Raw genomic sequence first — 17,086 nt, forward strand, 5'->3', positions numbered from 1 at the left:
GTTTTGAGCGTTTCGCGCTGTTTTCAAGTTCAGGTCTTGTTTCAGGCTTGCTAAGGAGGCAAGTTACTAAAACGACAGGGGTTTCATAAATTTTGGTGAAAATTATTCATGTAAATACGTCTGAATTTTCTGTCATGGTAAGCCGTAACAGTCCCTCTATCCATTGGGACTGTGCCCGTAATGTGTTTATGTACTCACAGACTCGCTTGGGTACAGAGCCCTGTGATTGTATGGCTTCTTTGCTCTGTATAATTTCGTAAACAAGCGACGCAATGTGTTTCATCGCAAACTGAAGTTGGACTGCTTAAGAAAGCAAGATGTGACTGTTCAGTTTTCGTGTATGAATTTATTGCAGTTCATATTGTTTATTCCCCTGATATGTATGTTCATGCAGCAGTGTGTAAGTAAATAAAAGGCATATTAAATGACTACAATTTGCAGTAACTGTTTTATGTGTGTCCATTGTACATGTATGTATTTAAATATATCTTAATGTATGCAAATTAATTATGTAAATATTATGCAAATTTCCGACATGCTTGCCCTTGATCCTAGGGAGAACACTGAACTATGTTGGGGAAAATTCTTTTTCACAAAATTTGAGAAGGAATGCCGTCCACTGCATCCATACCGGTATTGCTTTGATATTCGGTGTTGGGATGTATCATAAGGTTGAGAGCTCCTGTTGTTCCAATGAAAGTTTTTATGAAATATTGAGTTTGAAAAAATTTGAACATGGTATAAAAGCCTAGAACTAACAAACTTCTGCTCAGATTTCTCTGATTTTTATCTGCTGTCAGCGAGGCGGAGCTTATCAAATATGCTGATTTTCTGTTGTCGTCATCATCCATCAACAATTGGCGTCTTCTCTTAAACTGCAAGTCCGATTGCTTTGAAATTTCATGTGCAGCTCACTTAGGGTAAACTCACTTAAGTTTGTTCAAATCGGGGTGAAATTTGCATATTTGTATTTTTGGAGCATTTTTTGCTGTTTTTGTTAAAAAAATCTTCTCTGAAATCACTTGTCTGATTGCTTTGAAATTTGATATGCAGTTTACTTCGGGTGACTTCAGTACGATTTGTTCAAATTGTGGTGAAATTTGCATATTTGTATTTTTAAGGCAATTTTTTGTCTTTTTTTGTAAAAAAATCTTTAAAAATCTTCTTCTTCAAAACTACCAGTCAGATAGCTGTGATATTTGGTACATAGGTCCCTAGGGATAATCTATTTCAGATTTGCTCAAATTGTGCAGAAATATGCAAATTTGCATTTTTAAGGCAATTTTTGCAATTTTGGTCACAAAATATGTTTCTCAAAAGGTACTGGTCTGATAGCTTTGAAATTTGGTATACAGGTTTCTTCTATAGATGAACTAAGTAATATATATATATATGTTTTCTGATGAAATCCGTAATTTTGTGTTTTGGGGCAATTTTTGCCATTTTTGGTCAAACAATGTGTATTTCCAAAACTGCTCATCTGATAGCCTTGAAATTTGGTATACAGGTTCCTACAGATCAACTTAATGATATTTATTGAAATTATGATGAAATCTGCAATTTTGTATTTTTGGGGCAATGTTTTTCATTTTTGGTCAAAAAATGTGTTTCTCAAAAAGTACTGATGTGATAGCTTTGAAATTTGGTATACAGGTTTCTACAAATGAACTGAGTAAGATATACATTGATTTCTGATGAAATCTGTAATTTTGTATTTTTGGGGCAATTTTTGCCATTTTTGGTCAAAAAATGTGTTTCATAAAAAGTACTATTGGGGCAATTTTTGCCATTTTTGGTATACCGGTTTGTACAGATGAACTAAGTAATATATGCAGAATTTCTGATGAAATCTGTAATTTTGTAGCAAAGTTTGCCATTTTTGTTCAAAAAATGTGTATTTCTAAAACTACTCATCTGATAGCTTTGAAATTTGGTATACAGGCTCCTCCTACAGATGATCTAAATGATATTTATTGAAATAATGATGAAATCTGCAATTTTATATTTCTGGGGCAATTTTTTCCCTTTTTGGTCAACAAAATGTGTTTGTCAAACAGTGCTGGTCTGATTGATTTGAAATTTGATATGAAGATTCCTACAGATGAACTAAATGTGATATTTTGAAATTATGATGAAATCTGAAATTTTGTATTTTCGGGGCAATTTTTGCCACTTTTGGTCGAAAAATTTGTTTCTCAAAAACTGCAAGTTAATAGCTTTGATATTTGGTGTACAGGTTCCAAGGGAATATTTTAATATATGATATATTGAAATTATGGTGAAATCTGCAATTTTTTGCTCACGTGTTAACACACGTGGGCATATGTCGCAGCGATGTCTGTCTGTCTGTCTGTGTACTCAATATCTCAAAAACGGCTCATCAGATCAGAATCAAATCTGGTACATAGATTCAGTTTGTAAATGGCAAGAACTGATTAGTTTGTGGTGGGTGTGGCTTGCTTACTTTTCGCTCATTTGCATAATTAATGATTTTAGAAAAAACTGATATATATTGACAACGACTGCACACAATTTATGAGATTCGCTACAAATGTTGATCACACCAAGATATATCAGCTTTGAAAGCTATTAAGGGGTGACCTGAAAGATAATTACTAATTTGCATGTTTAATGAAATTTCCTAATTAGGAGTATATATCTGGATTTACTTGATCAAAATTGACAAAACTTGGTATGCATATTGAAGATACTATGATTTAACGTTATTGAAAGTCATTAAGTCACTTCATCCAAATCTAATTTGCATATTTAATAATGACCTTTTGAAATTAGGGCTATATATTTGAAGTTACATGACCAAAATTGATGAAACTTGCTTTGTACATTAAAGATATTATGATAGAATATGATTAAATGTCATTAAGCATTTTTACATCAGCCAATTCCTAATTTGCATATTTTATGAACTTTCCTAATTAGGGGTATTTATCTAAATTGACCAGACCAAAGTTGATGAAACTGGCTATGTACATTAAAGATACTATAATAGAACATTGTTGAAAGTCATTAAGCTTTTGAAGTTAAGCCAATTCCTTATTTGCATATTTAATGAACTTTCATAATCAGGGACATTTATCTGTATTGACAAGATCAAAGTTGACGAAACTTGCTATGTACACTAAAGATACTATGATAGAACATTATTGAAAGTCATTAAGCATTTTTACTTCATCCAGCTCCTACTTTGCATATTTAATGAATTTTTGAAATTAGGGATATATATTGAATTTACATGACCAAAATTGATGAAACTTGCTATGTACATTAGAGATACTATTATGTAGGCTAACTTTATTGAAAGGCATTAAGCGTTTTTGCTTCAGCCAATTCCTAATTTGTGTATTTAATGAACTTTCCTAATTAGGGATATATACTTGGATTTATTTGATCAAAATTGGCATAACATGCTATGTACATTGATGATCATACCAGGTTATATCAATATTGGAAGTCATTTCGCATTTAAGTTTTCATGTCAGCTAATTTATAGTTTGCATATCTAATGAGCTTTCAAAGTTTGGAATATATAGTTTGAAGGACTTGACCAAAGGCAATTACACTTGCTATATAAAGTGGTGATACAATGACAGCAGTCAAAGAAATTAATATTTTTTTCAGCTAATTACATATTTCAATACTTAATGACCGATAGAGTTAATCTGTGGTGAATTATGTTCATTGTGTTGATCATAATACTTTCAATGAAGTTGCAAACATGTGGCAAAGGTTCAAATTTACACATACCTGCAATATATAATGAAACACGTGAGCATTTACAGTTCATATCTGGTTATTTTTTGGAGGGGGGCAGTTTTAGCCATTTTTGGTCAGAAAATTTCATTCTCAAAAAACTGCATGTCAGATAGCTTTGGTTGACATGTTCTCAGGGATGATCCAATGTGATATATTCAGATAATGATGAAATCTTCAATTGTTTATTTTTGCAGCTATTTTAGCCACTTTTTTCTGGCCACTAAAATGAGCTATCAAAGATTTCCACCTTCCTCATCAACATGTGTCAAAAATAGTTATGCTCTACATAAACACAGCGAAGCTCTATCAGCTGTTAGGTTGCTTATTTTAAATAATGGTTTCCCTATGGAGACCGTAATGACAATGTCGACAGATATCAAGAAATATTGCACATAATTTCATGAAACGTCACAGATGACAATATCAGAACATTATGATGATAGTGTAAGTGTCATGTCAATTATCTGCTCATTTGCATACTAAATGAACTTTTGTAATTAGTGACATAACCCTGAAATTCCTGCACAAAATATGATGATACCTACAACAAATGTTGATCTGATATATATCTAAATGTACTTAGAAGCATTGGGCAGTGTCAAGTTAATAAAGAGCTCATTTGCATATTTTATGAAGTTTTGTAATTGGTCATATAACTCTGATATAACTGCACCAAGTTTGATAAAATCTGCTTCAGATACTGATCTGACAGATATCTGAGTGTGTTGTAAAGCATTTACCGGTAGTAGCGTAAAGTTAATTAAGGGTGCATTTACATATTTAATGAACTTTGTAATTAGATATATGTAACTCTCGCTACGTTCAGACAGCGAAAAATTGAAAGAATTTCTGTGACACTATTTGTGATTTGCAAAAGGATTTATAGTTTGAGTCCGCTTGTGTCCACACACAAAATTAAGTCTTTGTTTTGGTGTTTAAGGCGGCTTCATGTGCCCTCTCAAATTCAAAAGATAAGGCCAAGTATACAGCATTGTAATAAGATGGCTGTCATGAACGATGTCGTCCTTTCGCTACATCTGTTGATTTTACAGTGTCTTGATCTGGTGGTGGCACTGATCAGCTATCCTATTTAAACCCTTTTGTAGAGCCCTTTCGGCATTTCTTTTTGTAAACGAGGCAGTCTCTACAGGTTCTGTTCATCATTCTCTTTATACTTTCATCCGCTCAGACTGAGATGAGCAGACTGATCTCATTGTCTGACCAATTATTGCTACAAGATGTAATGCTCTGTTCAACAGTGCTGATGAAAGAAAATTGAATTGAATGTTGGTTGTTGTTTTTCATATGTTACAAATACCTGTTGCATGAGGGCATTTAAGATGCCTCTGAAGTGGCTCAGTCCGTGCACACAGCAAGTTGCTGATAGAGCTACAAATGTAAGTCCCTGCACCGGCTCAGGTCTTGGGATAGGTGAAAAAAGTTGACTGACTCTGCTTTGGGGACACACCCACCTGCAACTCCTTAATTCTTTATAAATGTAACTACCTACATGTACAGTGTGCAACTCTCAATGTGAGATATGGGTAGAATCCAATTGTATCCAATTGGCATATAGATTGATTTTAAAAGTTGTTGTTTTGGTATGTCATATACACTTTAAGATGGAGGGGCTGCACGTTGCCAACAGTTTTTTCAAAGGATTATTTCTCATCTAAGATGACAAGGAAACCCCCTCATACTATACTTGTATATTTTCAAAAAGCAGAGAATCTAAAGTTTAATACAGTGGTATTAATTTACTCGAAGGATAAAGATGGTGTATATTTGGGGTTAAAAAACCCTCAATTTTGATGTTAGTGATAAATATGTAATATTTCACATGAAACAAGGGTATATGTAGAAAAAAACGATTATTTTATTTTGCAATATCCATTCTCATTCTAAAATGGCAAGGGATCAAAGATCTGACACTCAAAAAAGTGATTAAAATCATGATTAGCAAAATTAAAATCGGTCTTGTTCAAATTCTAAGAACTTTTTTGCTGAACGAAATAGTCGTTTTGACATATAGCATTTAAAGAATGTAATGTGAAAATTTCAGAAAATTAGACCCAGCCAGGGTGGAGTTAATTTTTTTGGAAATCTTGAAATTGGAAGAACTATAAATAATGTGATTTGCATAAATTAACACTTCGTTATCACTCAACTTATGACTGCTTGATAAGCTTAAAGGTGAACCCAACCAATATTTTAATCTTGGGTTCAAATGAATTAAAATTGAATGAAATTTGAAAAAATGATTGTGAGCAAAATACCGGTACTCTGTGCTGGGTGCTGCGCCCCTCTACAGTAAGTTGATCTCAATGTCATCATACTTGTGTAATTGGTTTTGAAGGTTGTTCCAAAGTGGATGCAAATTAACCCTTTTCTTGCCAAGTCCATATTTCACCATCAGGTCAAGATGGTTAAAATTATTAATGAAACACAACATATTCCATAAGTTGTATTTTAACATAATACTGTGGTACATTTGAAAGCTGTTGAAAACATAAATACTGTCAACTTGATTTTTTTGGCTAAAGATGCTATAACAGACCAAGCCAAGTGGGTGAAAATACGTCATGTTTTTTTGGTCAATACCGCTTTTTACTGACTTGGCTGATGGGGAACTGATACTGTCTGGCAGGAAAAGGGTTAATGAACCCCATTTAACTCCTTGAACTGTGTGACCTTTTAACTTACATATGTCTAACATTCTGTAAACTTTACCACTTTTCTGTAGGTACCCCTTCTGGACAATGGTGACATTATAATTGATGGTGGAAATTCTGAATATACAGATACAAGGGTAGGTCACAGTATTCAGGGTTCTCAAAATTTTTGAAGTAGTCAGAAAATTTAGAAAAGTAGGCGGTTAGCTTCTGTGTGCAACCAGGTTCCCTTGAGGGGGGGGGGTGTTAAGTATTTTTCTTTAATTTAAAGACATTTCTGTGCAATTTTATGCTTTCTTATACAGTGTGTGAGAGGCTATTCCAACATACACACACAGGGAGGGTTTCAGGGATGGGTTCCCCTCCCTGTGTGCAAGAAATTTTTAAATTTTAAGACATTTTAGAGTAATTTCATGCGTTCTTGTACAGTATGAAAAACCATTTCAGCATACAGCATAATCATTATCACAATCAATTACAACATGTTTTCGTGGGATAAAGTTTTAAAAAAACGTCAGAAAAATTAATTTTATATCACTCAGGCCTGTCAACTGCATTCAGTTGGCAAGGATAATAGCAAAATTTCACCAGACTGTTGTGTAGAGTTATATTTAGCTCATGACTTGAACAAACATTTTGAAATACATGGTAGATAGGGGTTTTCACAACCCAGAAAACGATCCGCTAGAATCCTGACCAGTCTGGCTGTACAAAGTTTTTTACTGATTTAAATGAGCTTGATTGAAGATACAGTAAAATCAAACAGTTCATTCAATTCAATGAATTATAGGAACACAATTTTCAGTGATTTCAATTCACTGTATTATTATATTTCACAATAAAACGAATCCGCAAGCTGATTATTGATTTTTTGGTGATGTTGAATATTATTGAAAAAGAGAGCTAAATTTCAGTGTTCATGTTTGATAAAATCCCAAACTATACGAACACCAACCTGTACTACACCGTATGTGTACAAAGCACCTGCAGTCGATTGTAATACAGTACACACAACACGATATCGGTTGTCCTGAAATTTGACACTGTGATCGACGTAGCATTTCGAAGGTACGAAAGTGAGACCAAGTAATTTTTTTAGCTCCCATATATATGCGTATGTATATATGCAAATGGGAGGTATTCGTATAAGGTGGAAAAATGTTGTCTGTATGTATGTATGTATGTATGTATGTATGTCCGTCCACATCAAAAACTCCTAAACCGTAGCACCTACTGTCTTAGTATTTGGTGTACAGGTGCACCTAGGGGTGGAGATGTGAATTTGTTCAAATGAACATGTCAGTGCCAAAAATATGCAAATGAGCGGAAAAAAAGGAAAAATCCTGCAAATGGCTAAAACTCAGTAAGCATTGGTCAGATTTGGTTGAAACTTGGTATGCAGATTTCTTTAGGTATTCTAAATTATGTGTGCAAAAATTGGGATGAAATTTGCTTGTTTGTATTTTTAGGGTATTTTTTCCGTTTTTAGTCAAAAAATCTTGTTCTCTGAAATCACTTGTGTGATTGCTATGAAACTTAATATTCATGTTCCTCAGGATGACCTCAGTCATGCTTGTACAAATTGTATTGATATTGTCATATTTGTAATTTTGGGGCAATTTTCCCAATTTTTGATAAAAAAAATTTTTATCCAAAAACTACTGATTTGATAGCTTTGATATTTGGTATACAGGTATCTAAGATTAATCTCTATATAATGTATTGAAGGTATGTTGAAACTGGCAATTTTTTATCACAAATGGAAGTTGTGATATAGAGGTGGTTTCAACCGGTGTTTGATGTCGTCCATTTCCGTAAACGACAAAAAGTAAAAAAACTGCTGAACAGACTGCGTTGATATTTGATACCGATACATAGACTGGTTCCAAGGTTCCAATTCCGAAAAATGGAGCCAAACGGAGTGCCGGTTAGATAGTTTTGGGAAATTTCTAACCCCCCTTTTTATCTAATTGATTTTAGGGGTCTTTCATATATGTAGTTTTGGAATGTACACCAATCCTGCATTGTGGACTGTTTTATGAGTTGTTGAACAAAAATGAGGTTTTGATGAATGTTAGAAATATGCAGGATGGCTGATTCGAAGTATAAGAGATTTCTATGGTCTTTTGGGCATCAAAAGCATTAAAAAAAACATATTTCATAGTTTAGATTCTCACTTTTGAGATGACCCTAGGCATTTGTTAAGTAAACATCCTTGAGTCAATATACAGACTTTGACATTCCAGATATTAAGTATCCACAACCTCACATGTTACAGTCTTTCACTACAATGGTATGGCCCAAACCCATTGTTATCAATGGAGAGTGTGGACCTGTCTACAGGAAATTGGGGTGAACAGGTTAGACAATGACGTTACAAGTTGTAGGTTAGTTATCAAGGTAGCACCAGCATAGAGTCCTGAGCATCTGTCCATGTCTTCTCACAGCAAATTACAGGGAAAAAAATTATTTGAGAAGTTTCTCTCCTTTAAATAGAAGTATATTACAATTTAAACCTGTCATGAATAGATTGCTCTCAAATGATCTGAAACACAGTTATTGCCCATTAGCAACAAATCTATAGCGAGATTTATGTAAAGTTCATGAACTTACACAAGGTATTAGACAAAAGATGACCATGACTTTGCTACTTTTCAACATTTATTTCAATCAGATTTCCCCAGCTTATAGTCCGGCAGCCAGTGGGGTAAACCTTGCTTTGTGGTCTTAAGTTTTTTTCTTGGTGGATTTCGTTTGTCAAGACCACCATAAAAAGAAATATAATTACTGGCCCTCTGTCAGCATTGAGCAATTTGAGAAAATTAGCATAATCAAAATGGCCGCCAGCTTATTGCTTTTTGTGTGAGAAAGAAGACTCAAATGGCTTTATACATACTGTAACTTTGTTTTTCTCGTTTAATTACCAAGCAGTTGCTGACGGCAAAATGGAACATAAATATTGGCATATATTATTTGAATGACATGCTAATTTGCATAATTTCAAGATGGCGGCTAGCTGTATACATGTCCGGCAGCTAGCTGCCAGTGGGGTAAACCTTGCTTTGTGATCTTAAGTTTTTATTGTTGGTGGATTTCGTTTGCCAAGACCACCACAAAAAGAAGTATAACTACTGGCCCTCTGTCAGCATTGAGCAATTTGAGAAATTAGCATAATCAAAATGGCCGCCAGCTTATTGCTTTTTGTATGAGAAAGAAGACTCAAATGGCTTTATACATACTGTAACTTTGTTTTTCTCGTTTAATCACCAAGCAGTTGCTAACGGCAAACTGGAACATAAATGCTGGCATATATTATTTGAATTACATGCTAATTTGCATAATTTCAAGATGGCAGCTAGCTGTAAACAATTCTTTGTTAAGTGTAACTCTGCATTATTATCATTTACTGTACTTTGTGCAGTTATTTAATACAGTAGCTTTTACATCACTGTTTTAATAGTTGCATGTACATAAACTTCTTTTTCTGTTGCAAATTTAATGTTGATAATCAGACATGTAAGCAGCCGACTAGTTTAGCCTTCGCCCATTGTCGAGTACTTGTCTGTTTACTTGTAAAAAGATATAAACAGATGCCGACAGTGTTCTCGTAATTGTGTTTCACTCTGCCAAGAGCCTCTGTTACGTTTCTAAGTAAGTTAGTGATCTTTATGCCTTGGCTAAAACCAACCTGAGTTGTGATTTTCTAACCGAAACAATGATTAAGTAAGGTGGAAACTTTTTCCTAGCTCGACTATCAATGAATTTTATGTACATTTAAGAAAAAACGTTGTGATTTACGGTACTTTCGAGGTTGATATGGATTTTGCTGACGTCACATTGAATCCAAGATTAGTCACACTTTGTGTATCAGAAAAAGACTATGGGTTTGGAGAACAATGACTTATAGAAGATATTTCCAAAGTTACTTGGGTTCTCTGAAGGTAAAAAGGGGAAGGCGGCTCAACACACTATACTATTTGTGAGGATGTTCAGTTTTTTCGTATGTTACTCTTAACATGTGTATTTTGGGGGGTTTAATTTATTTTTGGATGTACTATGACGATTCGTCGTTCGGTCTGTAGTGTCAAAATCATTTGTGATCCATTTTAACGTGCATTTTGAAACTCTTAAATGTGAGTTCTTCTTCAGTCTTTTAATGTTATCCTTATTTTGTTCGTTTATGACCTCTAGAATTACATTTGTTCATTTAGTAACGAAACTATTATTGATATATTTGGATCTGAATCCAACCCAGTGTGAGATTGTATATTTGTATTGTCTGCGTATGGCCTGTTTTCCTTTGGACGTTGTTGATCTCTCTTGTTCTTTACTTATGTGTTTATTTGTTTGTTTTTTCTCTTTTTCGTTGATCCTTTGCGTTGATTTTGGCTCTTACTACAAGTAATTCATCTTTTAAGTTTTGTTTTTCTTGTATGCTATTATTGGTTTTTCAGGGAACAAAAACTGAAGACGTTCATCGCTTTCAATTATTTTCCATTTCATTGTTAGTGCTTTTATATCGTTTGGTCTAATTTGTGGACTGTATTTGGTTGCGTATGTATATTAGTTTTGTTATTCTTGATTTTCCCTAGTTTGAGGTACGATTCGCACTTTGTGTGTCCAACTTCCTTTTTCTGATTGTGCGATTTCTGTGGTCTTATAACCTTGTTTTTGTTTTGTTTTTGTTTTTTGTTGAAAATTTAACTTTCTTGTCAAAGTCTTGGTTACTATTATATGTTGTTACACGGGCATATCTCAGCAATTTACCTTTATTAAACCAGTAAAAATACTTTTTTGGGTCGCACAAGTTTCTGGCTAGATATTGAAATGGTCGGTTATTTTGGTGTGAGTTTATGTGTCGAGAATTCTCCCTTTATTGTATCATTGACTTTGTAAATCATTAATAACACTTTGAGGATAATACTCTATTGTAAATTTGAAAGTTCAGTGTAACTTATAGATGTTAGCCATAAATTCACATTCAGCTCAGTTTCTGTTCCCGTATAGATCATGAAAACATCATCTATGAATCGTTTCCAAAAGGAAAGTCTGCTTCTGACCTCAGTTTCAAGGTTGTAGAATGTTTTATCAGCGATTTCCGGCGAAACTGGTGAACCCAGGCTACAGCCACAAATCTGTTGGTAGACGTTCTGTTAAATTCAACAGTGTTATGTTGCAGAATTATTGTTGGTAATTCTTTAGTGGAACGCTACGATCTTTTCTTTATATTTTACAGCTGTAATTGATAGTTGATACTGAATCAAGTGCGCTTGTGACAGCTTGCTTCAGTTTGTGGAGTATTTGTGTACATCGAGATTACATCCAGAGTGACTAGTAATGCATTATGTTGTATTGTTATCTTGCTTAGTTTGTTGGTAAAGTCCGTTATGTCTCTAATGTACATTGGCTGGTTTTGTACAATCAGTTTTAAGAATAGTCTATATTATGTATTCCGATATTTTGTGTGTTGGGCTAGAGAAGCCATAAATAATTTGGACCGTGATGACAAATGAATTTGCTGATGCTGTTGACTTTTTGAATTTGGATTCTGCGTTGGTGTGCATATTATGTTTATTCAAGGGATCATGATATTTGAACGTATCATTTGTCTATTTGTTTATTTTAGTACATGTCCGTGTAGTTTTCTGGTTGTGCACTTTTGCACTTTTGTATCGTAATCTCTTTTGGCTTAAAAGTCTGTGACTTTCTTCAATGTAATCTGTTTAATTTGATATTGCTATTCCATTTCCCCTGTTTTTAGTCCCCGCGGACGAAGTCCGGCGGGGACTTATAGATTGGGTCCCGTCCGTGTGTCCGTCCGTCCGTCCGTCCGTCCGTCCGTCCGTCATCAACAGTTTCTCAGACACTGCCAAACCAATTTTGTTCAAACTTGGCACAAAGGCATAGCACTATGACCTACAGATGCACATCGATTTATTTTGTGATACGATCCAATATGGCCGCCAGGCGGCCATTTTATTACAATTTTTTCATGTACAGAGCCATAACTCAGGCATGTTTCAACCAATTTTATTCAAAGTTGATACAAGGACAATGACCAATGTCATACATATGCACATTGATTTGTTTTGTGATACGATCCAATATGGCCGCCAGGCAGCCATTTTATTACAATTTTTTCATGTACGGAGCCATAACTCAGACATGTTTCAACCGATTTTATTCAAAGTTGGTACAAGGACATTGACCAATGTCATAGATATGCATGTCAATTTGTTTTGTGATATGATCCAATATGGCCGCCAGGCGGCCATTTTATTATGATTTTTTCATGTACAGAGCCATAACTCAGGCATGTTTCAACCGATTTTATTCAAAGTTGGTACGAGGACAATGACCAATGTCATACATATGCACATTGATTTGTTTTGTGATACGATCCAATATGGCCGCCAGGCGGCCATTTTGTTTCGATTTTTTCATGTACAGTGCCATAACTCAGGCATATCTCAACCGATTTTATTCAAACTTGGTACAAGGACATTGACCTATGTCATATATATGCGTGTCGATTTGTTTTGTGATATGATCCAATATGGCCGCCAGGCGGCCATTTTGTTATGATTTTTTCGTGTACAAAGCCATAATTCAGGCATATCTCAACTGATTTTATTCAAAGTTGGTACAACGACATTGACCTATGTCATACATATGCACATTGAATTGTTTTGTGATACGATCCAATATGGCCGCCTTGTGGCCATTTTTTTTACGACTTTCCATGTCCTGAACAATAACTCAGACATGTATCAAGCAAATTTATTCAAAGTTGGTACAAGGACATTTACTTATAGTATACATAAGTACATCGATTTGTTTCTCGATATGGTCTGATATGGCCACATGGTAGCAATTTTGTTATGGTTTTTTCATGTCGAGAGCCATAACTCTAGCAAGTCTCAACTGATTTTATTCAAAGTTTGTACCTGGACATTGACTTATGTAATACATATACGTGTTGATTTTTAAAACAGTAAGATCAAATATCACTGCGTGGCGGCAAATTTGTTACGATTTTCTCATGTACTGAGCCATAACTCAGACATACCGGTATGTCCACCAGTATCATTCAAAGTTGGTACAAGGACATTGACCTATTTCATACATGCTCGTCAGTTGTTTCACGTCATGTAGCAGTATCATGTCAATTATTGAAGTTTCATAATTAGGTTGATATGTCAGAAATACTGCATCAAATTTCATGAAACTTTGTACAAATGTTAAGCTCACATTGCTTTAAAGGGGAAGTTCACCAAGGATGATTTTTACATATGTGGTAGCTCTGTGGTCATTTACCCCAGAAAAGCTATTTTCAACCATTTATAACTCGCCCGATTTTCTACGAAAATGATAAAAATAGTACAGGAAAATGCCCATGTAATTTGAATCATGGGAAAAAAGCCCCAAGCTTGGAGCTTGCATCATGTGATATGGAAGGGACCATCTTCGGATGGGTATGGCCCCCACATTGTCCACTCACAGTAATACAGTAGTAAACAGCAACACAAAATCTGACAGTGGACAGTTTATTATAAGTGATTCACCGTTTATGCAAGGATACTCAGTATAAACAAAAGTTATGTAAATACGCACAGCCTGGTTTAAGCATGCGTGAGTGGACAATGCCATACCCATGGGAAAATGGTGCCTTCCATATCACATGATGCAAGCTCCAAGCTTGGCGCTTTTTTCCCATGATTCAAATTACATGGGCAACTTCCTGTACTATTTCTATCGGTTTTTGTAAAAATCGTGCAAGTTATAAATGGCGAAAATAGCTTTTCCAGGGTAAGTGACCACAAAACTAGCACATATGTAAAAATCATCCTTGGTGAACTTCCCCTTTAACAGTGAAAAAGACATTTATCAGTGTCATTTTAATTAATTTGTAATTGCATATGTAATGAACTTTCCTAATTAGAGTGATATATCCACAAATACAACGTCAAATTTGATGAAACTTGATACAGATTTTCTCTGTGTGTATTTTAAATATGATGGCCTAGCCATCGTATTTCAATGGAAGTTTTTTGGCTGAAAAATTTGGTGGCCCTGAAAAAGAGCCCTTTGGTTTGGTTTGGGGAAGTAGTTTTTTGTACGTAACAACTATATTTTGAGTTTATGTGTAAGTTGTTATTTGACTTCTTCTTCGAAACGTCCGAGGAGCTTTTTTGCTTGTTGTATTTGGTCTCTTTCTGTAAGAGATTGTATTCCTTGTAAGACTGTTGTGGTAATTTCGTTTGCCAGTTATTGGACCGGTTATTTTTGTGTTCGGGCACGTGTATAATGTTGAGAGGGCTGTATGAAACACGGAGCCTACTTTTACCTCGTTGTAGACTTTTTGTTTCGCCATAGTATCCCAACACTGCGTCTAAAATTATAGAAGACGAAAATATTAAACATATTACGAGTTACAAAGGAACACAAAGAATATCCGCAAAAATAGTATGGTGTGTGGAGCTGCCTTCCCCTTTGCCGCACCAATTAATTTAGCATTCATTGTAGCATTGTTTATAATCTACTTTGGTACAGTTCAAGCTTTCCTATAAAATATGGTTATGTGTTAATTTATGCAAATTAGTATTTAAAGTTATTCATATATGATTACTAACCTTTTTTTAGTTGAAGCACCAATAGAAATGTGCTTTTACTAGCAGACTTTAACAATATAAAGCCTACTTCTACTGCTTCCAATGGTAATTTGTGATAATTTTGTGTTAAATTATGCAAATTAGTATTTAAATTTATTCGTCTATGATTACTAACCTTTTTTAGCTCCGCTGTCAGCGACGCGGAGCTTATCAAATAGGTTGATTTTCCGTCGTCGTCCGTCAACAATTGCCTTCTCCTCTGAAACTGCAAGTCCAATTGCTTTGAAATTTTATATGCAGTTCACTTAGGGTGACCACACTTAAGTTTGTTCAAGTCGTGGTGATATTTGCATATTTGTATTTTTGGGGCAATTTTTGGTGTTTTTGGTAAAAAAATCTTCTTCTCTGAAACCGCTTGTCCGATTGCTTTGAAATTTGATATGCAGTTTACTTAGGGTGACTTCAGTCAGATTTGTTCAAATCGTGGTGAAATTTGCATATTTGTATTTTTAAGGCAATTTTTGTCATTTTTGGTAAAAAAATCTTTAAAAATCTTCTTCTTCAAAACTACTGGTCAGATAGCTTTGATATTTGGTACATATGTCCCTAGGGATGATCTATTTCAGATTTGTTCAAATTGTGCAGAAATATGCAAATTTGCATTTTTAAGGCAATTTTTGCCATTTTTGGTCAAAAAATGTATTTCTCAAAAAGTACTGGTCTAATAGTTTTGAAATTTGGTATACAGGTTTCTATAGATGAACTGAGTAATATATATTGAATTTCTGATGAAATCTGAAATTTTGTATTTTTGGGGCAATTTTCGCCATTTTTGGTCAAAAAATGTGTATTTCCAAAACTATTTATCTGATAGCTTTGAAATTTGGTATACAGGTTCCTACAGATAAACTACATGATATTTATTGAAATTGTGATGAAATCTGCAATTTTGTATTTTTGGGGCAATTTTTGCCATTTTTGGTCCAAAAATGTGTATTTCCAAAACTACTCATCTGATAGCTTTGCAATTTGGTATACAGGTTTTTACAGATCACCTTAATGACATTTGTTGACATTATGATGAAATCTGCAAATTTGTAATTTTGGGGCAATTTTTGCCATTTTTGGTCAAAAAATGTATTTCTCAAAAATTAGTGGTCTGATAGCTTTGAAATTTGGTATACAGGTTTCTACAGATGAGTTCAGTAATATATAATGAATTTCTGATGAAATCTGTAATTTTGTATTTTGGGGCAATTTTTGCCATTTTTGGTCAAAACGTGTATTTCCAAAACTAGTCATTTGATAGCTTTGAAATTTGGTATACAGGTCTCTATAATTGAACTAAATGATGTTTATTAAAAAATAATGATGAAATCTGCAATTTTGAATTTTTGGGGCAATTTTTCCCATTTTTGGTCAAAAAATGTGTTTCTCAAAAAAAGTACTGGTCTAACAGCTTTGAAATTTGGTATACAGGTTTCTATATGTGAAGTTATGAACTAAATTTGATCTCTTGAAATTATGATGAAATCTGCAATTTCATTTTTCGGGGCAATTGTTGCCATCTTTGGTCAGAAAATTTTATTCTCAAAAAACTACTCATCAGATAGCTTTGGTTGACATGTTCTTAGGGATGATCCGATGTGATATATTCAAAGTATGATGAAATCTTCAATTGTGTATTTTTGCAGCTTATTTTAGCCACTTTTTTCTTGCCTCTGCATTAAGCTATCAAAGATTTCCACCTTCCTAATCAACATGTGTAAAAAATAGTTATTCTCTACATAAACACAGCGGAGCTATATAGGCCGCTAGGTCGCTTGTTTAATTGAAGCACTAATAGAATAATCGCAATCATACCAATCCGTAATCCACTGACAGTAGGTCAGAATTCGTAAGACAATAGTTGTGACCATAGACACAAAACAGCACAATGTGCTTTTACTAGCAGACTTTAACAATATAAAGCCTACTTCTACTGCTTCCAATGGTAATTTGTGATAATTTGGCGGCCATTTTGTTTAT

At 34.3% G+C, this 17,086-nt stretch overlaps 1 protein-coding gene across 2 annotated transcripts in view; it reads left to right on the forward strand.

Moving 5' to 3' along the window:
• The window catches only part of LOC139137833 (6-phosphogluconate dehydrogenase, decarboxylating-like), a 258,052-nt gene that overhangs the window by 47,432 nt on the left and 193,534 nt on the right, over positions 1–17,086 (forward strand). For both annotated transcript variants that reach the window (XM_070706117.1, XM_070706116.1), the window contains exon 5: positions 6,518–6,583. In XM_070706117.1, coding sequence (XP_070562218.1) covers positions 6,518–6,583 — 66 coding nt within the window. The remainder of the gene's footprint in view (positions 1–6,517; positions 6,584–17,086) is intronic.

This window comes from Ptychodera flava, chromosome 7 (genome assembly GCF_041260155.1).
Source record: "Ptychodera flava strain L36383 chromosome 7, AS_Pfla_20210202, whole genome shotgun sequence".
In the NCBI taxonomy this organism is placed as follows: Eukaryota; Metazoa; Hemichordata; class Enteropneusta; family Ptychoderidae; genus Ptychodera; species Ptychodera flava.